Source organism: Anguilla anguilla, chromosome 1 (assembly GCF_013347855.1).
Source record: "Anguilla anguilla isolate fAngAng1 chromosome 1, fAngAng1.pri, whole genome shotgun sequence".
Classification (NCBI taxonomy): Eukaryota; Metazoa; Chordata; class Actinopteri; order Anguilliformes; family Anguillidae; genus Anguilla; species Anguilla anguilla.
This window is the reverse complement of record NC_049201.1, coordinates 23725732-23749399: the sequence shown is the minus strand read 5'-3', so window position 1 is coordinate 23749399 and position 23668 is coordinate 23725732. Positions and strand designations below refer to the sequence as shown.

Below are 23668 nucleotides of genomic sequence, written 5' to 3'. Positions count from 1 at the left end.
GCCAGTGAGAGCGTGCTCCAAAACAATGGCGGTGCTAATGCCATGACATGTCATGACATAATCTATAAGCTCAACAATAATCACAAACCTTTAATGAATATCCATAATGTTATAATTAATATGTATAGGGTTTTTTATGATTAAGTCATGAGGAAAAAAGTGAGCAACTCTTAACACTTATTTTGTCATTATGTTCTGTATGTGATTGGAAAGCTGATCAGGCGGTGTAAAACAAGGCATTTCTTCAATGATTAATTGCCTTTTGCCAAGCATTCCCAGAAGAGTCTGACAAGTACAGGCCATGAGAGTCCCAGCAGAACGCAGGTAAAAAGGTTTAAGAGCCAGCATAGAGGAGCAAACCACGGCTGTACCACAGCCAGAAACGCTTACCCTCGACTGAAGAAATGGCAGCTAAAACAAGAGGACAACATGGCCATGATTCAACACACTTCACACTTACAGCACTCCTTTACCTGTCAGGGTTCCACTCTCACCCATGCCATTAATACAAAGACATCTCGCTGTTCACTCCCATTCCTCCAAATTCAAAATTGTACGAAATCACACTTCATCAATATAACAATATAAGAACAGCCCCAATGTCCATGTGCCCTATGTACCTAAAGACTGTCACGGCATCAGCTCTTTCAACAAAATCCATTTTGACTACAGCATGGATTCTGATCTAGGATCCATTCCTCAGGGCATACTTGAAAAATTATATACACAGAACTGGCTTATATAAAATGTAGACAAAAGAATTCAAGCATATCTGTCACTGTGACTTATTTTAGGTCTCTAAGAGCCTTTTTAGGGTGTGTAACTGACTACACCCTGAACTAGGAAAGGTGGAAACAGACTACACTCTAAAGCTGGACAGGAGCATACCTGATTACATTCTACAACACTAGAGGTCTGACTACACTCTAAAGCAAGAGAAGTGTGTAACTGACTACAGTTTACAGCAGGAGAGCTGTAACAGTTTATAGGCCTCAGATGTGAACTCTCCATACAGTTGTCTTTAGCCTGCTGAACAGTTGCGAAAGGCACACACCATTTTCACTCTCCTCGTCATTGTCATCTTCCAGGATGTTTGAGGGTGAGTTTGTCCCTCCTCCCTCCATGTGCTTTTTAAAGTGCTCCAGCTGTCCTGTAAACAGACATTAGCATCAACGTTTAACTATCATCTCTCTTCTTTACCGTTAGTTCATTTCCAAAATCATTTATCATCCAAAATTTAATGACTATGAAACAACTTACACAAAATTTTAAATTACATAAACATTTCAACATTCAGCTGACAACTGATTCCTTTTTTACTCAAACTGTCTTTATAAACATACCTGTGACACTCCTCAACAGTCGGCTCTGGCATTTCTTTGTGTACAGTGAACATCCTCTTAGTCGGACGATAGTTCGTACAATATTTGTCAGATATTTTCACTGCATCAGCCTGCTAAGTTTGATTTAGTCTGAAAACATTCCTTAATTTGTAGTACACCTGTTTTGTTTTAAGCAGTTGCCTCCATTTCTGTAATAACACTGTTTTATTTTAATTGAAAGTTTAAGTCTTTTCAAATTGCAAAATCTGAGTATGATTTCATCAGAGGTGGGAAGTCCAGGGGTCTGAAAGTATAAGCCCAGCCATGAGTTTCTACCCACCCTTGAACTCAGTCAGCTGATTTCACTAATGAGTTCTACCTAAAGGCTGAAAAGGTGTGCTAATTAGCAAATCCAGGCGATTCGAACAAAATAATGGGGAGCACTTTACTTTCTGAACCTCGATTTTCCACCTCTGGATTCGACTGTTCTCTTTGTAGGGGATGGTAGTTTGGTGACCTGCAAAATCGTTAATTAGATGGCTATGTGTATGTATTCTGTGGAAAGAAAAGTGGTTCTTTTGTGCGTAATCTAATGTAAACCTCGCTTTTTTATACAGAATTTAATTCTAAATAGCCTAGACACCATTTAAATGCATTGTTTAAACAATGATTTTAGTATGAAGGCCGTGCAAGGCCGCAATGCGTAGGTCCAGCATGATTCATTTTTTGCCAGGTTTCAATCAAGCCTTTTACATTTTCAATTAAGATTGACGTAGATCCCTACTTGTTTGCCACTTGTACTTTTTCACAATTTTGACAGGCAAACTAAGCCCCTTTTTATGCAATGATTTTAGTATGTAGTTAAAAAAATTAGGTAGGAAAAGAAGTAAATGTTTTTATATGAGGTTATGAGGTGATTATGTAATTTTATGTGGGTTCATACATGCCTTGTAGTTACATGCATAAGCATGTCTATGCATGAAGTTATGAGATAACAAGTGTGGCGCTGTGCACCTAAACTCCGCCCCCCCACTGTACGTCAGGCCCCACCACATCCTAGCTCGTTATGCACCATGACCAGGAACAGCAGCCGTGGCAGCAAACTAACAAGGTCGTCTTGGCGGCAATCATTCAATCATGGGCAACAATCATTCAATCAGGGGCGACCAGCCATCCCTCGTTACCTGCCCCGGCTGCCACTCATCGACTCTGCTTGAAGGAGAACTTATAAGCAAGGACGGATTCTCGCCTTAAAGACTTCCCGTCTCCCCTGAAGCCAGCTTAAAGTTTTGTCTATTTTCCCCAAACCCTTGCACACCCGCGACCCCGGCTGCCTTCCTGTATTAAATAAACCACTCCTGCTCGCTTGAAGTTTCTCCTTGTCTGTGTCTGCCCTAGCTGTAATTGACACGGTAGCACTACAGTGGTGGAGAAAGCAGGCACGGGACACAGACATGAACTTTAACAAAGAAAAGAGAAGAAAAAAGAAAAGAAAATAGGATGGAGGAATCTTCAGGACTATGGCGTCCAGCGTGGGGCAGCAGCAGACATCCTGGCTTGTGGCAGAGCAGGTGGCGTGCCTGACAGAAGCCATCCAGACCAGGGCATCCACAGCCACCCTACCCTCCCCCCGCCACAGCAGCTTGGTCCCACCTCATGAAGATGACAGAGAGAAATGATCTTGAGGTATACCCCCACACATTTGAGTGAATAGCAGAGCAGGAGCTTTGAGAACCAGATGAATGGCCTTTCCTCCTGGCCCCCAACCTTACACGGGAAGTGCAGCGTTCCTACTGTGACTTGAGTCCCAAGAGAGCATGCAACTACGAAAGCGTCAAAAATGAGATGTGAGCCATGTGGGCAACAGAAGCTGCTGCCGCTCCGAAGTTCCAGATGTGGGTATACCAGCCCAGCAAGCCTGCCCAGACACAAATGGCCCGACTCCGATGCCCAGGCACCCGCTGGCTCCATCTGGACCGCCTCACCAGCCGGCAGATGTTGAAGAAGCTAGTGATGGACAGTTTCATCGGCATCCTGCCCTGCAAAGCCAGGAAGCTGGCTGGAAAGCACACCCCCACCAACGCCGAAGACCAGGTGTCCCTGGTTAAAAGGGTTGCAGCTATGCAGGAGACACTGCATCATCCAGAACACCCTGTCAGAAGCTACCCTCCTTTAGAAAAGGGGGCTACCTCTCCTGAGCAAGAACTCCACACCTGGCTGCTCTCACTTTATCCTGGGCATCCACACCGCAAATCCCAGATGGGAAGCACTCCAGACAGAACTTGGGAAAACGGTCCACAGCTGCCAGCTCGCCCCACATATGCCCTAACTTGGAGAAATAGTGTCTGGCAATCAAGGGCTCGAGCCACTGTCCCCACACATCCCCGCCCAGAAAAATAAAGCAGGTAATGAACCAGCGACCCCAGCGCAGCGGTCACACTCTCCATGGAGCTTAATACCTACGAGGCTCGGCTGGGGAAACAAGCGTCAGCTGCTGATGTGCCCACAGAAGTGGATGGTGAAGGTGAGTTACCGCTCACCTGGTCTGATTACACCTTGCAGTTCTACTCCACAGTCTGCTTCCACTCCGCGCAGCTGCAGGACCCCTGGCTCCAGAACGCCTGGCAGAATGTACAAATAATAGAGGGCTAGAAGAGAGGTGAAGCCGCCTTGCCACAAAATTACTTCCTGCAAAACGGGCTGCTTTATTTTACAGTTCACAAAAATGGGCAGGAAACTAATTGTGCCTAAAGAGTTTGTCCCGCAGGTCATAACCCTTGCTCACGCCCACCTATTAGACAGTCTCCTTAGCCAAAAAAAATACCATAGCACAAGTAGAACATCATTTCTATTGGTCCGTGGCGATATACCATCTCATTCCCCCGCATACCACTACACATGACCACTTCCAAAGCCATTTTGAGAGATCTGTTGCAGATGATGAGCTGCACTGACCTTCCCAGGGAGATCCTACCAGACCAGGGCTCCCATTCATCTCCAAGATCATGACTGACATCTGCCGCCTGCTGCACATCACCTCAGTATACCGCCCACTAACAGACGGCCTCGTGTAGCGCTTCAACCAAACCTTAAAGCGCATGCTCAACAAGGTAACTGAAGCCAAAGGGTGGGATTAAGATGTACCTTTACCTTTTTTTTCCATCAGAGAAGTCCCCCAAGCCTCAAGCTTCTGCAGTTTCAAGCGGCTATACGGCCGGCGACCTCAAAGCCTTCTGGGACGGAGTGTAGCACAGTGGGTAAGGAACTGGGCTTGTAACCGAAAGGTCGCAGGTTCGATTCCCGGGTAGGACACTGCCGTTGTACCCTTGAGCAAGGTACTTAACCTGCATTGCTTCAGTATATATCCAGCTGTATAAATGGATACAATGTAAAAATGCTATGTAAAAGTTGTGTAAGTCGCTCTGGAAAAGAGGGTCTGCTAAATGCCTGTAATGTAATGTAATGTAATGTAATGGTCTGACAAAGACTATCCACCAAAAACTGCTATCCACCAGAGACAGAGAGACCAGAGAGAGTTTGAATGGAAAAGTTCCACGGGCCCTGCTAAATCTAAACACCAAAAGAGCTGTAGTCCCAGTTTCAGGTCCTGTTCTCCTCTCGTCCTCGACTCACCAAGCAGGTTGATTTCCGCATCCACACCCCTCCTGGCAAATGTGGTAAATGTGTGGACCTACTGAGTGTGAGAGGCCCAGTGGCCCGCAATCTCTGAGAAAGTGGAGCACATTAAAGATCTGGGTGGCATCAAGGAGGCCTGCTACCTCTGGTCCAGCGCCGTTATCATGGTGCCAAAACCAGATGGCTGTCTCTGGTTTTGCAAGGACTTCAGGCACCTAAACGTAGTCTCCGACTTTGATGCCTATCTGATGGTTTGAGCAGACAAACTTGTCGAATGCCTGGATGAGTCCAGCAACATCAGCACTTTGAATCAAAATAAAAACTATTAGCAGGTTCCGCTTGCCAAGGCAGACAAGGAGAAGACCACCGTCACTACCCCTGGAGATAAATACCAGTACTAGGTCCTCCCCTCTGGCCTGCATGGTGCACCCGCCACCTTCCAGCGGTTATTGAATGTGTTGCTCTGCTCGTTCCAGTCCTTTGCAGCAGCCTAACTGAAGATTACAGAGGGAGATGATGTTGAGGCGTACCCCCACACATTGCGCGAATAGTGGAGTGGGAACTTTGGGAACCCAATGAATGGGCTTCCCTCCTGGCTCCCCACCTGACAGGGGAGTAGCAGTGTGTCTACTTTGACCTGAGTCCCAGGAGAGTGCGCAGCTACAAAAGCCTGAAAAATGATATCCTGAGCCATGTGGGCAACAGAAGCTGTTTCCACTCAGAAGTTCCAGACGTAGGTATACCAGCCCAGAAAGCCTGCCCAGACCCAAATAGCCTGGCTCCGACACCTGCCCTTTTTTCCATTAGATAAGTTCTTCAAGCCTCCACCAGCTTCAGCTCTTGCAAGCTGCTACATGGCCAGTGAGGCCTGGGATGCACAACCCCACCACAGCATCATCAAACATTTAGCTGGCATGCAGAAGTTCAATGCAAAAGTTATGCCCCTTGTCCATACCCATTTGCAGAAAGTACGGCGCACCCAGCGATGGGTTTACAACTACCCTCCCTAACCCCACACTTTCCCACTGGGTGAGAAGGTCCAAGCTCTCATTCCTAACTTGCTTCCTGGCAGGGGCTATACACTGCAGCCCCTGGTCAAGACCAATTGTCGTGATGCTAAAACTGGACAACTCGCTCCAGTTTTGCAATGACTTAAAGCGCCTGAGCGTAGTCTCCAATGCCTATCCAATGTCCCGAGCAGATGAACTCGCTGTGTGCCTGGCTGACTCCCGCTACATCAGTACTTTGGATCTAACTAAAGGCTTCTTCCAGGTTCCGCTCACCAAGGCTAACAAGGGGAGGACATACTTGACCAACTCTGAAGGTCAATACCAATACCAGCCCCCACCCATTCGGCCTGAATGGGGCACCCACTAGCTTCCAGTAGCTAATGCATGTGTTGCCCTGGCGGTCCCAGTCCTTTGTAGCAGTCGTCCACTTTGGAATACAGGACAAACATTTTTTGCCATCTCCAGCTGGTCCTGGACGCCTTAACATTGGCTGACCTCTCTGCCAACCCAACTTGCCAAGTGCCAACTTACACAGCAGAAAGCTAATTTCCACAGGTACGCCATTAGCCGAGGTCTAGTCAAGCCCCCGCTAGCGAAGGTGGCTGCTGTACAGGACTGGCCCACCCCATCTCAAAAAAACAGGCACATACCTTTCTAGGTCTAACAGGCTACTTTCAGCACTTTGTCCCACACTTCTCCACAGCAGCACCTCTATCCGACCAGACATGGAACGGCTAGTTGAAGAAGGTGATCTGGGGGTAACGGAAAGAAACTGTATTCCAGGACCTTAAAGCTGCCCTCTGTTGAAGTACAGTACACCAAGCCCCGGACTTCAGTCAGCCTATCAAACTCCAGATAGACACCTCAGAGACGGGACCTGGAGCCGTTCTGCTGCAAGTCACTGACTCAGAAGAACACTCGATTCTGTTCCTGAGTCGGAAATTACTACATGGTGAAATCAGCTACGCCGTCGTGGAGTGACGAACCCTAGCCATGAAGTGGGCTATTTCCTCCCTCCACTACCTCCTGGGCTGTAAATTCATGCTGGTCGCTGACCATGCCCCGCTAAAGCAAAATACACAAATGCTTCCATAACTTTCCCTACAAGACTTTGTGTTCTCGGTGGTCATCTAGGGACCTAGCATAGAAATACAGATGGGTTCTCTTGCATGCACTCTCTCTGGCCGGACCACCTCCCGGCCCATTCTTCACCACCACTAAGAACAACAAACCAACAAGCTCTTTATGGCTGCAATCATTCATTCAGGGGCAACCAGCTATCCCTCGTTACCTGCCCCAGTTGCCGCTCGAAATAAAACTTAAAAGTGGCCAGAGCTCACTCTCTAGACCCCTTTGTTACTGGCTTACAGAGACGGATAACAAAGCGATGTTCCAGTTTGAATCTTTGCCATGAAGTCTCTCCAGAAGCAAAGCTTCACTTTGCCTGTGTCTGCCATTGCTGTTATTCACGTGGCAGCACAACACAAGTAACAGCCACTGTCTCTGTCTCTTCTCAGTGAACATTTCTGTGGTTAAAAGTTGGTTAAATTCTGTCTAGGCATTCAGGTGAAAATCCGGCTACATTTGGTTGAAAAGTGTACGCCATCTTTCTAGCTGACTAGGACGCAGCCAGGCAATATCCGGGTAAAACCTGATGTATATTGGGGTTAGCCTAGCCCATTTATGTCAAGGCATCGCTCAACCTAGATTTCCACCCCTCTGGACTTCTAGATTCTGATTTCTGCTCACTGGGCTGTCTCTGGATAGTGGGAACTCTTACTCTGTTCAACTTCAGGTTTTAATCGTTTGTTCTTGATGAGGATTTTCCTTTTGAGGTCTGCTGGGGAGGGCAAAGGCTGGCCCGCTTCTAGCTGTAAGACAAAATGACACAAAGACAGGCATTATTAGACAGAAAAGATACACTGGGGGAAAAGAAGGCACAATAGACAGACAAACAGACCGGGTATGCCTCCAGAGGCTGTTTGAGAAGCAGATCACCAAAGATCTCCTCACAGTAACGCCCCATCTTATACTGCTGTGGCTTCCTGTAAGAAATAGAGGGGAAATGACATCATCAGGCAGCGCCAGGAGTGACACGAACCATGCAGACGACACATACTTTTTAACACTACACACAAAAAGGTTCTCAAGAACAGAGCAGAACCATCCCAACAACATTACAACTGACTGTGAAACAAATAAACGGATTGTATACAGAACATCACATACGTGCAGTGGTTTTCGAATGACAGAATCACAGGGTACTCAGATGACACAAAAGCCGTTTCTTTAATGGCTTGAATTACTTCCTAAAATAACAGGAAATGAAATGAATAAATAACAACAAACATGAAGCATCAGCACTGGAGTAAAACTGTGGTTAACTTACTGGGCAAAAATGCTCAGGGTATCTAATACCATATGGAGAACATTGCATAACATGATAATGATAATAGTCATTTGTTACTCAACTTTAGATTTCATATTATATTATTATACCATATTATATCTGCATATACAGTAATCATATTGTCCAATGCTCCCCAGAGCTCTGTTCACCCTGCATGTTCAGTGAGTGTGTGTGTGTGTGTGTGTGTGTGGATATGTTTATGTTTTAGATATACATATTTTAGCCTTGAAGATAGTGTTAGTCAGTGTCCATCTTTATGCACGTGCATGTGTCTTTTCACCTTGATTAGGATGTAAGCCTGTGTGTTTGTGTGGTCACCAGGATGTTTTTAGCTGGTGTGTATTTGTGTGTGTTTTTTCACATTGAACAGAATGTCAGTTTGTGTGTGTCTCCATGTGTACTTTCACCTTGAAGAGGACGTCAGTCTGTGTGAGTGCTTGCTGGTGTATTTTCACCTTGAAGAGGATGTCAGTGCACATGGCTTTCCCGTGGGTAATAATGGGCTCCTGGTCCTCTCCTTTTCCATCCCAGCAGTCCAGCTCCACACACCTGAAAACGCAAAAGCGTGAACCCACACACACACACGCATAAACATACAAGAGAGCAAACGCATTCACCCATGCAGGTGGGGGTAGAGCTAAACGGAGTCGGGGTGTGTTAAGTTAAGTTCTGGAATGTGTTATGGGATTTGGGGTCTGGGGGTAAACAGTGTTTCAGATGAGCGACCTGCTATACCTGCAACCTGCCAGGAGCACTTGCCGGTACATCTCCACAGAGGACTTTCCCCCAAACTGCCGGCCGTTCAGATACGTATTGTGGGAGGAGCTGATGAAGTAGTGAGCCAATGGCTGGTCCATATCCTGGTACAGCTCCAGACGGTCCAGGAACACTGGAGCGTTCTCGTCCGACATAAGGTACCGGCAGAACCCGTCACAAGACATCACACCTGCAGCACAGGCAGAAGGTCAGCACATCAACACAAATCAAGCCTTGCTGTGCTTGGCCAGAATCCGAATGTAGAGAGAGAGAGACATCACTCTCTCCTGTTACCTTTGCTCCTGAGTTCTGGGTCCAGCTCGTACGTCTCTACGATCCGCATAGCTCGTTTAGGGTCATAAAATGGAAACAGGATCTCATTCAAACGAGGGTCCCGTTGGTTCTGCCAAAAAACATGGACAACTTTCATGCTGACAACATATTAAACACACTGAACAAACCAAAAAGTAGGAAGATACAAAACACAAGCAAAAGGAAACAGCTCTCATGGCAGAAGGAGCAACAGAAAAACAGTAAGCGCAAAATAATAAAAAGAATTTAATCTTTGCACATGACTTCGAACAATGTCTGTCCCACACACATAAATTCAGCCAAACAAACTCAGTCTGACAGGCAGAACACCAAGCTCCACAGCACACAATGCAGCAAATGCACTGCCCTCCTAGGGTTGTCATGGTTACAAATGATGGTATGGGGGTGAGGGCATGTGGGGGGGGGGGGGGTAGCAAAGGGTTGGTTGTATAAGCAACACTCAAACACAAACATAATGAACAAAAAACCAACTTACGTCGTTCAGAAAGCTGACTAACTGGTCTATGTGTAAATAATCACTTTTGTCTCCATTTCTGAAAAAAAAGAATGCAAAAAAGATTCACTTTTTAATCAATGAAAATTGAAAAAAATGTTAATCATATTTAGTAGAAGTACAGTACAGAAACATTTTTTTCTGATAAACACCTCGACTTGAATTCAATCTACCAAAAGCTGTTAGCGGTAATAACTAAATGTAAATGTAATATAAGCCTGACGCACTTGGCTGAGTCTGCCCCGTGCTTTGTGGTAGTAATGATTTATACCTGACTGAAGGAAATCACATCACCATACACAAAGCAGCTCTGAGCAAGCAGTGCAATACCAGCACAAGGTGTTCCTGCCTATTCAGTAGCTCTGCCAATAAATGTCTCATCCATCACAAAGGCCGATCAGGGCCCAAAGAGCACGAACACACCATTCAGTGTGTCTGTGTGCTAAATATGGATCAATGTGTGTCTGACGGCTTTGTGTCTGAAAGCACATCGCTCCGTGTCTGACACCTCTGTTCCTGAATGCGACTCAGCGAGTCTTGGTCAGCTCTGTGCCTGAATGCGACTCAGTGAGTCTTGGTCAGCTCTGTGCCTGAATGCCAATCAGTGAGTCTTGGTCAGCTCTGTGCCTGAATGCGACTCAGTGAGTCTTGGTCAGCTCTGTGCCTGAATGCGACTCAGTGAGTCTTGGTCAGCTCTGTGCCTGAATGTGACTCAGTGAGTCTTGGTCAGTTTTGTGCCTGAATGCAACTCAGCGAGTCTTGGTCAGCTCTGTGCCTGAATGCGACTCAGTGAGTCTTGGTCAGTTCTGTGCCTGAATGCAACTCAGCGAGTCTTGGTCAGCTCTGTGCCTGAATGCGACTCAGGGAGTCTTGGTCAGTTCTGTGTCTGAAAGCAGACTGGCGCGCGTCAAGACGGGATTGGGGGCTCACAGTTTCCTGAACAGCTCCTCGATGTCGGTCCGCGGGCAGATCTTCTGGGTGAGGGCGTAAAACTTGTCAAAGGTGAAGGCGGCGTGTTCGATTTCATCGTTCTGCAACCGGAAAGCAGCAGGCCGGGCAACGCAAGATTGAGCACTCAGCTTGACACTTGACACCGCAGCTTGCCTGATATTCTACTGATTGTCACATCACTGTTTACATCGGGTTCAGACAGACAGGTCACACACAGACAGGGTCATCAGGGTCACACAGACCAATGGAAAGACAGATATGTTTACCTTTCCACTTGGCAGGCCCAGGTCCTTGAGTGCCTGGAAGATCCCCTTTTCTGTTTTTCCAGAGGCAAATGTCCTGGTTATGCTACAGGAGAGCAGAAGACATTTATAAAGTTAACCTCCCATCAACATCACATTAAAACATCATTAACACTGCTCCCCGGGTTTAGCACTCTCGAGATTCTAATTGTGAACTAAATGTAACAATTTTTCTACTTGATACACAGCTTAATTGCAATATGTTGATAGAGGTCACAAATCAGCTTGTCAGCTAAACAGTCCCATTCTGATGACATCAGAGACCGTGGGAGTCAAATCATTTTTGTGTGCTAGTAAGTCAAAATAGGTCATATTTCTACCTCTTCTTTGGAACAACTTACTTTATCGCAATTTTGAAATCTCAAAACTCACCTTCCTCAATACTGCAACAACCCCCCCATCAATCCAGGAAGGCATACACTATCACACACATCCTCCAAAAGGCCACCCAACACTTTTTTTTTTATTCTGCAATCGACCAGCTGACTTGCACAGCCATTAAGTAACACTGTCACGGTAGGGACCGGATCCAGTGTTCCACAAGACCGGGTCCAGACAGCGTTCCACACGACTGAACTGAGGACTGGTGATTTACATCAAGCCACCCGGAAGCCTCATACAAAAGCATGCATTTGAGGTCTTACTTTCTCATACAGTACCTATCAGTAAAGGAACAGTGGTCAGCACTCTTACCTTCTGACAGGAATCTTTCCGTTCACATTAGTCAAAAATGACAGCTTGATCCAACTGCAAGGAAGAACAGTTACAGATGGAGCGATATATTAACACTATGGTTTTTTTTTGTGCTATGGCAAGTTGTTCGAAAAAAGCTATAAATCTGACATATAAATCTTAAGCATTCCCCACACTTTTATAAGAGTTATTTAGCATCTGTTTGGGGGAGTCATTCAGCCTCAAACTAGTATGCATACCTTACATTGGCTTTCCACGGACAGTAAATCACTTGTTGCTATTTTCTAATGCATTGTGCAAACACATTACAGTTAAATCTAATGGGACTGCTCCAGTACTTACTGTTTATTCAGGCAGGTCATTGGACACACATTGTTTGCCCTGAAGTTGTGAATCAAGGACTTCAGGCCCTCGATCCATTGCTGATAACAAACAGAAAATAAAACACTTGTGATTGCAATGCAAACAGCACAAGACCGGTACTGTACCATCTCCACAGATACCAACACTAATTCCCTCTTCTTAGAATTTTACAGTGTGTGCTCCAATGTTATAAAAAAGAGCTAGGTAAATACTGGACAGAATCTAAAACTTGGATCTAAAACCTGCAGCTGCAGTTACGCAGTCCTATTCTCTTGAAGACTAGACACAGCACGCATTCAAGAGAACAGAGAGGACAGATTCTTGAGATTCTTGGCTCAAATTCTTTGGTATTGTATGTGTACAGAACAGGCAAATAATATTTCAGTTTTCAGGACCACTGTGTGGATATATGTTCCCTTGGCTAAGCCTGCTTTTATGTTTCGTCTCTGTGCTGAGAAAGTCAGATTAATGTGATCATTTCCACTATCAAATAGCAAATGAATTCACATGAGAAACTCTTAAAAACAAGCTCCTCAAAGTCCAGCGTTGGTTTCAGAAAGCTATGTATAGGAACATATATACTCCTTGCAGTTCCCTCTCCACTGTATTCTATCTACAGGAAGTTTCCATTCTTATCACATCCAACAAGAGTCTCTCTGTCCCAGTGTTCTGTAGAGATACTTTAACGTAACAGACCACAGGAGAGAGAGGGGAGCCCACTTCATTTTGAAGAGAAGAGCCTCTGAAATCATCTAGGAATTGAGCTCTTTTCATTCCTCAGAGATGACTGCAAGGATAGAACTGGACCTGGTGCGTGCCAGGGGAAGAGCAGCTGGGTACAGCAGAGGGCGAGGCCTCCTGCCAATCACATAATTCAGTGACCTAGTCTCATCTGGACTGGGAACCCTGGCGGTGCCAAACTCAGCTGACATACTGTTTAGCCTCAGCTCCCATAATTTCACATTGCTAGACTGAGAAATTCCAGAAACACTAAAACATTTCATTATTTTTGCTTCTAACTAAATATCTGGGAAAAGAGAATGTAAACAAGATGGAGTTACTGACATGCTGACGCATGTGGAAGAGACGCTACCTCTCTAGAGCAGAGACAACCATCCTGTCTGTGAAAGCTGTACCACACAATTCTCAGAAATCTGTCATTCCAGTTCTTCATACCAGTTTCATCAAATATGTTTCATAGAAACGAAACAAGTCATATTCCAAAGTAATGCTCCTCAACCCACTATCTGAATATGTCTGATACAGTCATACATTGTCCCAGGTCATCTACCTTTAACATATCAACTGTGGAAATGGTACAGTTTGTGATCTTCACATAAAGTGAATGTAGCTGGGGATTCTAGTCACACTGCAATGTATCATCATCTTAAAAATGTAACTATTTAACAGACTCGTCACAAAGCATCTTTTAATAAACTTAGCAACAATGAAACTATGTAATGTTCTTAACATGTGTCTTTCGTAACCTTAGGCTATATACTAAAATAGGGTATGTACTAATGTTAAACAAAAGGGAGCTGCCTATGAATAGTGCAGAACATTCACCTGGAAGGTTTATTTGTGCCAAAGCAATATTGAGAAGTTGGGTGCAGACTATTGCTATCTGTTTTCCTTTATGAGGCTGGCTACAGTAGGCTATATGTAGGGGCTCATATTTCCAGTTTTGCAGAAATCGTGGGTGGAATCACAGAATCTGGGTTAAACGGTGGAATTTACACATAAAACAGACCGTGACAGAAATGTGAGATCTTTGTGTAAATTTCACAAATTACATTTTATGCTGTTGACCATCGAGAATATTGTTTGCATATGTCTGCTGGGTGTTTGTTTAGCCAGGTGTGTTTGTTTACTTGTAGGTGGGACAGTTTGGGAGAAGTTCTGTGGGGAGGTGGGGGTGGCAGGGCGCTCCCGATCACACCCATAAAATCCTGAGTCTTGTTTCAATACAGATTTTATGCCTGATTGAAACGAGTATTATGGTAGTTGCTGACATTACTTTGAATAGATATTAGGTGGATGTGTATTGTGTGACAATTTGTGGTTGTTTCAAATATTTTCAGCCACTTTACAATCACTTTAAGAGGGAATGTGATCTATCCACACATTGGCAGTAATCCATACAAACAGGCAGTGTTTGTCAGTGACTCCTGAATCCTCTTCCTATTCTGCAAAGCAGAGTGACAGCTCACTTCCTGTTTCCGTACAGGGTTACTGCATTAGGATTAAAGACAGCAGCAATTTCTCCAATAACTGATACCATACCAGAAAACAAGAGCCTGTTGAATAATATATGTGTCATAACTAAATTCTTGTCACTTTACTTCCTGTTTGGTACTAATAAATGGATAGTGGAGTGAAGACTCACTTCCTGCTTCTGTCCAGTGATGTAAGAAGAGGGCAGGTACCTTGGCATTTTGGCTGCTGTCCGCCAGCAGGTACATGAAGCTCAAGTTGACCAGATCAGTTCCGCTGCATATGCAGATGATTCTGTTCTCCAGGTCACTCTCTGCTTGTCCCAATGACTCCAGGCATGACAGGAGCTTTGGGTCCTTCAGGAGGAAAAGAGAGAGCCCAAGCTCAGGCATTCCTTCATTCAGAGCTCTTACTTGTGAGGTCTTTCGCTGTGTGAGGACTACCTGTGAGTGTGAGTGCTCTGCAAAAAAACAAATCTTAATGGGTATTATAAACTTAAATATAGATAATTACTTCCAAACCTTTCATATGTGGCTTTGACTTGCAGTCCACGGGTGCCCAATCAACCAGCAGGGATCGCTAGAGAGCGATGAAATACGGACCCCTAACCAACTGAAGCATCCCATACCATGGGCGACACAATTGCCAATTCTGCGTCGCCCCATGGGGCTACCTGTGAGAGTGATGGCTACCTGTAAGTATTAGGATTCATTTTGAGGGATCTTACCTTGGGTAGGACCGCACTGCGTATGGAGTTGATAAGGGAGCTCTCTAAAACTTGGCCTTCCTAAAGTAACAAAAATTGGAGGAGTGACTGGACAGCACTCAACATCATTACAATTTTCAAACTGTGATATTTTATCTCACATTTATACCCCAGTGAAACAGGAAGCCATGGGATGCCTGTACAGTAAATGGGAGCCATGTGAATTACTTTAAAAAGTAACACTTTCATGGAGATTTTATTTAGGGGTGTGCGTAATTGTGACATCTTTTTGGAAAAAATATTATTTGTTAAACAAAATATTTTACTCAGAGCAAACTGTATTAGTATTAAATCATACTTTTCTCAATTAAAGCATAAAATATTGCTCATACCTATATTGTTTATTTTTTTACTGGTTTCTTTGTTCTGTGAAAAATTTTGTATATTGTATACTGTAAATGCTCCAGATGTTTAAGAGAGTAAAATATGCAGAAAAAATATGACAAGAGCACCACAGTAATGCTACTGGATGTGCTATATGCAAATTTTGACTGTTATACAAAACAACATGAATGTTTGCATTGCTGGCAGGTTTTCCATGAAGGAGGATCTCATGCACCGTTAAATGCAAAGTGCAAATGCGCACCTGCGACACACCTACAGGTAGGAAGTCTCTGCTACCTTACCTTTCCTTCACTTTTCCATGACAGAAAGAAGCCAAACTCGTCCACTCTCACAAAACAGTTTGGCTCAAAGACAAAGGGATCCTGTAAACGCACCAATCAGAGATAGTTTTATTATTATGTTAAATTATTCACTATACACATAAGGCAGTGAGATGGTAATAGTATGTATTGGTTTATGCAGGCATGTTTCTTCAACAAAAACTGAGGTGAATGCAAGCACAACCGGAGAAACAAATTGAATAAAATGTTACAAAATACAATTTCCTTCCCAGATGAACCTAAAAACTGCAATAAAATTATGTTGGAGAACTCATTGCAGGTAGCAGGGAGGTATAAACATCATAAAACATCAGGGAAGCAACTCATTACATCCAGTATGAAATACACATATGCAAATACAGATGTGCATACTACAATACCACCAATATGTGCCATTCAAAAAATATGCATAGTGACAGTAAAATGAACAACTCCCACAAATCTCTCTCTCCAAGAACAAAGACAATTAATTGCAGTGACATTATATAGAGCTGATACTTACAAAAAACAACTGCATAATATTAGCATGTACAAAGTAACCATACATTTTTGTCATTACCGACATAAAGTACCGACAACATTCAATTTACAATTATTAATCTCTCCATAAATATGCAGCAGAAGTGCTCTAGGTGAAAAAGTGACTATGTTGAAGCTAGAGTGGCAGAAGGTGCACACTCTAGGTTCAACAGAGTAGATACATTCCAGCCAGTAAGATCAGACCAAAAACAGGCACAATTATGATGCAGAAAGTCACCCTCTGACTCCAAACTATGAGAGTACAGAATAGGCTGGTAGTGTATTCCAATGTGATGCAGGTCTATTACTTCCAGGCCAGGACTGACTCAACAGACCTGTAATATGACAATGTTGATGATGTTACAAATAAGCCGTACATGTTCTGTGTTAGCACAGCTACGACACTGTCAATTTTAATGACAGCTGAACCAATGAAAGTCATTTGACTCATAAACCGAGAGCACACAGGCAAGAAACAAGACAAGGCACTTACCAGGGCTTTAACCACTCACACAAGTGCAAACACAGCCTCACCTCTTCAAATCTGTCAAAAGAAGCCCCCTCCTGCATGAACTCTGGGATGCGTCTCTGCCAGCTGAACTCATAGGCTTTGGCCATGGTGGTCACTCCGTGCACTGAGAGAGAGGAATGGGACAGTGCACAAAATATTTCTGACAATTCTTCAAAGCACTTAGCCGAGTTAGCCAGCAAGCTACTTTCACTGATAGTCTGAAATAGGAGTCCCAGTGACTGAAGAATTCAGAAATGTAATTCATCAAACCATTATAAACAGAAATACACGGAGTATTAGCTAAGAATCATGCGATATAATCTATGTCATTCCCCTGCCAGGAGGGTACTGCATTCCCCTTCGTAATCTGCCTGTTTATTTCCGCATAAGCAGGTCTACCTACTAGACAAGATCCTATCTGAGGGCCTACAGTCTCAGACTGAACTGATTCCTTCATGTTTTAATATCTTTCCTTCGACTGTCAAAGAGATTTTACACCATTATAATTAAATTCGTTTTTAAATTAGGATTATGCAGATTCCAGGACGAGGTTAAAGGGACAGTTCACTTTCTGGAGTATATTCATAGCATTCAGTTTTAATGTATGTGTTTGACTGGCAATTTTATGTACAATTAAGAATATTCTAGATACTTACAGACTTTTCTGCTTTACAATGGCTAGTGTCAGGACATCTGGGGGTTCACGGTCTAGTGCAAGAAAATACTCCAAATGTAACTCCAAAGCAGTCTGTTCAGTGATGTTATGAAATAAAATTTTAAAAAATTGAAATAAAATCCTACAACTTTAACTGCCAAGCCATCCGTCAATCCATTATCTATACCCGCTTAACCTGGTCAGGGTCACGGGTGGTGCTGGGGGCCAATCCCTGCATGCATTGGGCGAGAGGCAGGATTACACCCTGGACAGGCTGCCAATCTATCCCAGGGCTCACACACCATTCGCTAACTATTCACTCACACACTCATACCTATGGGCAATTTAGAGTCTCCAATTAGCCTACCTGCATGTCTTTGGACCATGGGAGGAAACCGAAGTACCCAGAGGAAACCCACTCGGACACGGGGAGAACGCGAAATCTACTCAGAAAGGCAAAGGCTACCCACTGCTACCCACTGCACCACCATGTTCAGGATAAAAACCAAGTAACTTGCATTTTCTTGTAAATCAAAGTTAGTAACAAAAGCTGATTGAACTCCAAGGTCATATCCATATACTAACAAGGCTAATGAAACCATGTTGTATTTATGTCTTCCTGAAAATCTCTGCGGTGGCTCTTACAGCAATTATCAGGGCACCGAAGGGGAGCCACACACTGTGGGGGTAAGTATGCACGTGATTTACATGTCCGATCACAGGCAGCGCCGATGCACAACGGTAAATTTCTTGTTTTATACCATATGACATTGAAACAAGACAGACGGCTCATCTTTAACACAAACCCGATTAACACAGAGGGGTGGAGGGACACATGATATACATGTTTCATCAGCCTGCGTGACTCAGGGGAGACATGACCAAACACGCGGAAACAGGAGAGAAGGGAATCTACGGCTTGATCAAACACGGGAGAGGCCAGACTTCACTCGCTTGATAGAATGCCAGAACAAGCAGAGCATGAAATATGCACCTGAGACCTGCCATACCTGAATGATTTAGACCCATGCAAGTTGACCACACAGTTTTGCATTTGAATGGGATAACCCTCAAGGCAGTCGTTAGCTAATTAAGAATGTATACAGTGCCAAATATTTAATGTCAAATATTATTCGTTCACCAAATATGTATTATGCATCCGCCTTGTGTCACTAACATTTGAGAAAGTGCAGCTACTTCATAATCAGTGTGCTCAGGGTGAACTAGGCTCTGACCTAGACTGCGGCTTTATCAAAATTACATGGAAATTGTCTTTAATTCTTTAAATGTGCAGCATAGCATGCACAATAAGTAGGCTAAAAGAAAACATATCATGTGCCAAGGTGTCAGATTTAAGTCCTGGAGGGCGCAGGCTCTTCTGGTTTTTACAGTGTTTCAGCAAAAGAGTATGTGGCTAAGGAGTTCACACACCTTATTTCAGGCCTAAAATCGTACTGATTGTCATACAAAAAGTACCTGGGGAGAAACCAGTTCCTTGCTTTAGTCACGTGACACATTCTAAAATCCGGACAGCACCGTTGGGCCGCAGTTCATATTACGGTCCTGTCACGGGTCAATGCTTTATTGAATGAATAAATAATTCATAGTCTCACAATCACAACTTCCCTTCTCCATCTTAAACCACCCTGGGGAAGGGAATTATTCACAATAATCGTCATTGCCGCAAGTTGCCCTAAATGTAGGCCATAGCTACAGTGCATGCACACAAGACTATAATGAAGTGCCCACAGGATTCAGCAATAGTGACTGTCTCTGAGTGTGTGCCGAGTGGTAGGCTATGTGCAGCAAAACCAACTATGGTTAAACCCAGAGAAGATATCCATTATAATCAACATCCAAGGTTTTCAATTTAGCAGGAGCATACTTTTCCACATTATATGAGCACTTGTGGGCAAGACAGGACAGGCAGAAAGACAAGGAAAGACAAGCAGGCAATGGGGGAAAAATCCACAACATAAAGGGGCACTTATCCTGCTCCTGGCTGCATTATGCAGGTTTGGGCTTCAATAATTGGTTGGGAGACCTGGAAAAACAAGGCTTGCTGGTATTCCCTCTGTACTGAATAAATATCAATACTCAGCATGTAGTAGTGTGTATTTGGCACTGAAGGACAGTGCAACTTCCAGATACAAACATTAGTGGTTTCCCAGTGGCAATGTAATCAATTCAGTTCTCAAACACTGTCCACCTGATCAGTTGCTTAATTAGCAATTCCTGCCAACTCCCTCTTCACCTAACTTGATGTTTGGCGACCAATCTGGCACAAAATGGCAGCCCAGTGAGATCATATTATGCTACATAAATCAAACATACAATAGTCATAATGATGCAAACAGGGTAATAATGCTCAGTGACGAAACAGGAGCCCCTGCTCACGCTCTTTTTGAAGGAAACAAGCTGGGCTGTCTATCAGATCACAGTAGTCAGCGCAATCTCACTGAGAGCCACCCACCATCACAGAATGTGTTTCTATACAGAAAGGCCAATAAGAGGGCTTCGCAAAGGCGTGTGTCCTTTTGTTCTCAGAGCACTGATGCACCCTCATGATCAGACAGCTTCAGTATGCCCCCACCTCACCGTTCAACAGCAACTCTTCCGATTGGGTGCTTTCAGTCAGCCAGCGGTAGCCGCGGCAGTCCTGCAGCCTGCCAGCAGAGTATCTGTGCAGCTCAGATGGACTAGTCGAACCAGGGGCAATGGCTGGCTGCATGCTTTCCTGGGGACACACTGAACTGGAGAGGATTCAAATTAGGAAGACAACTGCCAGTTCTCTAAATATAATTATTGATTCATTAGGTAATTAAGAAATTCTGTGGTGCAAATGATTTTATATAAAATGTTAATTGTTCAGCAAACATGTATTATGTATTATGCATCTACCTTGCATCATTAATATTTGAGAAAGTGTGGCTATTTCATTATCAGTGTGCTCAAGGTAAAGCCTGTAAAGTTCACCATCAGACTTCAATCTAGGCTGCGGCTTTAGCCAAAGTACAGGGCAGTTGTCTTCTTCTTTTAAATGTGCAAAATAGCATACAATATGTAAAAAAAAAAAATCACAGCCATATCATGTACCATGGTGTCAAACTTCAGTCCTGTCTGGCAGTTTTCAGTTTGTTTCAGCACTTCTTAAGAGACACATTCAAGTCAAGGATCGGCAAATGATTCCACACACCTTATTTCAGGCCTAAACTGGACTCTGATTGATAGGAAACTGCAAAAACCTGCAATGTGGCCCTCCGGGACTCGAGCGTGACACTGGAGTCATACACACTGTTAGAAGCAGTAGTAGGGGAGACACCAGTCACTTCCTTTTGTCATGTGACACATTCTAAAATCAAGCTCTGGTCATCCTGGTAATAAAAACCACAAACAGCCTCAATGTGTGCATGAATGGATCCTATGCATCTACGGGGTATAGTGCTTGGGTCTGACAATGCTCTCATTGTTTCCCTTACATCAGAGCTACAGAATGACTAGTGGATGCACAGCAATATGGCTGATGTGATTTGCGTTCATTTCTTAACTTGTTAAGAAATGGTCAACTGGTTAATTTACTGATTTGTGATTGCTGAAGATGCTTATCCTTGAAACCAACAAATTGCCTGCAATTGATTGAGGAGTTTTTCATAAAATACACAATGAGGAAGACTGAGCACCAGAGTGCATTCATGCATTATTTAAATGAGTTTATTCCTGCTGAGACGGCTGTCTTTTTCCATGTTTTTCTCATATCTCATAAATGATGAACTGATTATGCCAAAACAAGCAGTGTATGAATTATGCATCTGGGACCTATTATACCTGAATAATAGCTATACTGTACATACAGCCTACTGTACGCAAGTTAAACTGACAGATAGCTCCATAGCAACTGTCACTACTGTAGCGGCACTGTCAACAAAGAATGGGATATCCTGCAGCCAGAATTTTACCACTGCTTATCCTGCTCCGGGCTCCATTAAGCAGGGTTGGGCTTCAATACTCGGGTGGGAGACCTGGAAAAACTAGGCTTGCTGGTGGTCCCTCAGTATGTAGCAGTGGGGACTCTGCACTGGAGGAGAGTGCAACTTTTAGATACAAACATTAGCGATTTCCCAGTGGCAATATAATCAACCCAGCTCTCTCACACTGTCCATCTGATCATCTCTCTTCAAGAGGATGTTTATTAACAGGGTGTGACCACAACACTCACACTCCCGCAGAGAATAAACAAAGCCTCACTTTTACAGTAGAGCACGCTGCACATTTCAGCACTGTACTGTATTTCACATCTGACTTCTCTGTGACCAAAATTACCTTCGCATTTCATAAAAAATGCCGCTTTTTATGAAATCCGGAACTTTTATGAGGCACTTTCATCATCTCCTGCGCTGCGCAGATTGGATGAGAAACACTTCATTTATGCGAACAGTCTGCGGTTGATTCATTTTTCCATTTCCAGCCAAACCGGGGTTCTGTCTGAAAGTCGTATGAATCAGGAAGTCAATTAAATTCTGCAAAGGAAATAAGCTACAGGAAACAGTGCTACAGTACAGCAAAGGGATGTTGGAAGAGCTCATAACGTGAAAAAACAAATAAATTATTTACAGTGCAAATTAATGTAAAATATTCATGCCATATTCATGGTGCAGTCCATCGCCCAGACACCTCTACTGCACAGACCACTAGCAAATAGGTAGCTTGAATTCACCATTAGACCTTAATAATAATAATTTTAATATCCGTGTGCACTAGGACTGATTAGCCCTGTGCACACTAACCAGGTTCAATCATGGTCTGAATGACCTCAAAGTTCGTTAAGCTCCAGCCAATAAAATCAATAAGCAATCAAAGTTCATCATACATTAACCAGTAGAATCAATAAGCAATCAAAGTACATCAACCAATTAAATCAGTAGGCAGTCAAACTTGTCTATAAATCATCCAATACAATCACTAAGTAACAATAAACCTCTGGTCACCAATTAGCAGATTTTTAAAGAGGCAATTACATTAAAAATATGTTTTAATAGCATGCTTACTGTCCAAAAACATACAAACGTACACCCGATGGCTCAAATTCTGTGCCACTGATTGAATTTGCTGCGCTAATGTTTCAGCACAAGGATGCTATAGATGGGTACCCGACAGATTTGTAGTGTAAGGGCTAAAAATAAAATAAGCCATTCTTTAATCTCATACACAGACATGTTAAATTTCAGGGTATGAAAATTTTTGCCAGTTTCTCTCTGTTTGACCTGAAGAGAAAATCTTTTCACTGGCAGAGCCCGCATTTTAATTAGAATCCCCGCGCTTTAATCATGCACAGATCCTCTCTGACAGACCGAGATACACAAAAGAGCACAGAACAATTTCTGTAGGAGAAGATTATAATCAGTGACCTGTCACTTCCACTCCTTTCAACTGTGAATCACATTAATACTGTTCACCTTAATCCCAGAGAGGACAGATTATCACAGCTCTCTCACTGTCAGGCTTTGCCATCACGTGGCCACTTCTGATTGAGCTTTCATATGCCACATGTCATGTGATCTGTAGTTTATTTATATATGTAGTTCTTAAAATATAATACTTTTTAATAATAATAAAAAAATGCAGTAGTGGTGCAGTGACAATCCTTAATGAAGAGATACAGCATATAGAGGTAGTTCAGGAATTCACTATTTCCCACTGAAACAGTTATCCCATCTAACATGATCTTTGGGCTCAGTTTCAGAATACTTAGGGCTTTGTGCAGTAGTGCCATGGAAATCCTGCCTGGTGAGTACATTTCTGTAGAGGGCAAGGAAAAGGAACAGGGGCAGGGACAGGGACAAGGACACTATCATAAAGATCTTTTTGGTGACGTTGCTGATTACAAACTGTCACAGAACCACAAAATATTGCTTGCTGTCCTGTAAGCTGCCCCAATCAATCATTTTGCATAGTGGCAATACATTCAGAAGGTCATACTGAAGCTTATTTCAGGCGTTCAGAGAACATTTACTGTACAAAGGAGAATTGTAGGAGTTTAATCCATAATTGAGTAGACACCTGGATAGTGAA

At 43.6% G+C, this 23668-nt stretch overlaps 1 protein-coding gene across 8 annotated transcripts in view; it reads right to left on the bottom strand.

Moving 5' to 3' along the window:
* LOC118229574 (1-phosphatidylinositol 4,5-bisphosphate phosphodiesterase beta-4) overlaps positions 1–23668 on the bottom strand; it is a 46904-nt gene that overhangs the window by 15616 nt on the left and 7620 nt on the right. For 3 of the 8 annotated variants that reach the window (XM_035421640.1, XM_035421677.1, XM_035421649.1), the window contains exons 2-19: positions 17601–17652; positions 16968–17068; positions 15876–15956; positions 15211–15270; positions 14696–14839; positions 12249–12328; positions 11907–11960; positions 11178–11259; positions 10891–10991; positions 9943–10000; positions 9429–9537; positions 9114–9324; positions 8786–8927; positions 8198–8277; positions 7929–8013; positions 7749–7839; positions 1055–1150; positions 391–411 (exon numbers count right to left, since the gene is read on the bottom strand). In XM_035421640.1, coding sequence (XP_035277531.1) covers positions 391–411; positions 1055–1150; positions 7749–7839; positions 7929–8013; positions 8198–8277; positions 8786–8927; positions 9114–9324; positions 9429–9537; positions 9943–10000; positions 10891–10991; positions 11178–11259; positions 11907–11960; positions 12249–12328; positions 14696–14839; positions 15211–15270; positions 15876–15956; positions 16968–17051 — 1579 coding nt within the window. In that variant the 5' untranslated portion in view covers positions 17052–17068; positions 17601–17652. The remainder of the gene's footprint in view (positions 1–390; positions 412–1054; positions 1151–7748; positions 7840–7928; positions 8014–8197; positions 8278–8785; positions 8928–9113; positions 9325–9428; positions 9538–9942; positions 10001–10890; positions 10992–11177; positions 11260–11906; positions 11961–12248; positions 12329–14695; positions 14840–15210; positions 15271–15875; positions 15957–16967; positions 17069–17600; positions 17653–23668) is intronic. The other 5 variants (XM_035421686.1, XM_035421695.1, XM_035421705.1 and 2 more) reach the window with 2 other exon arrangements.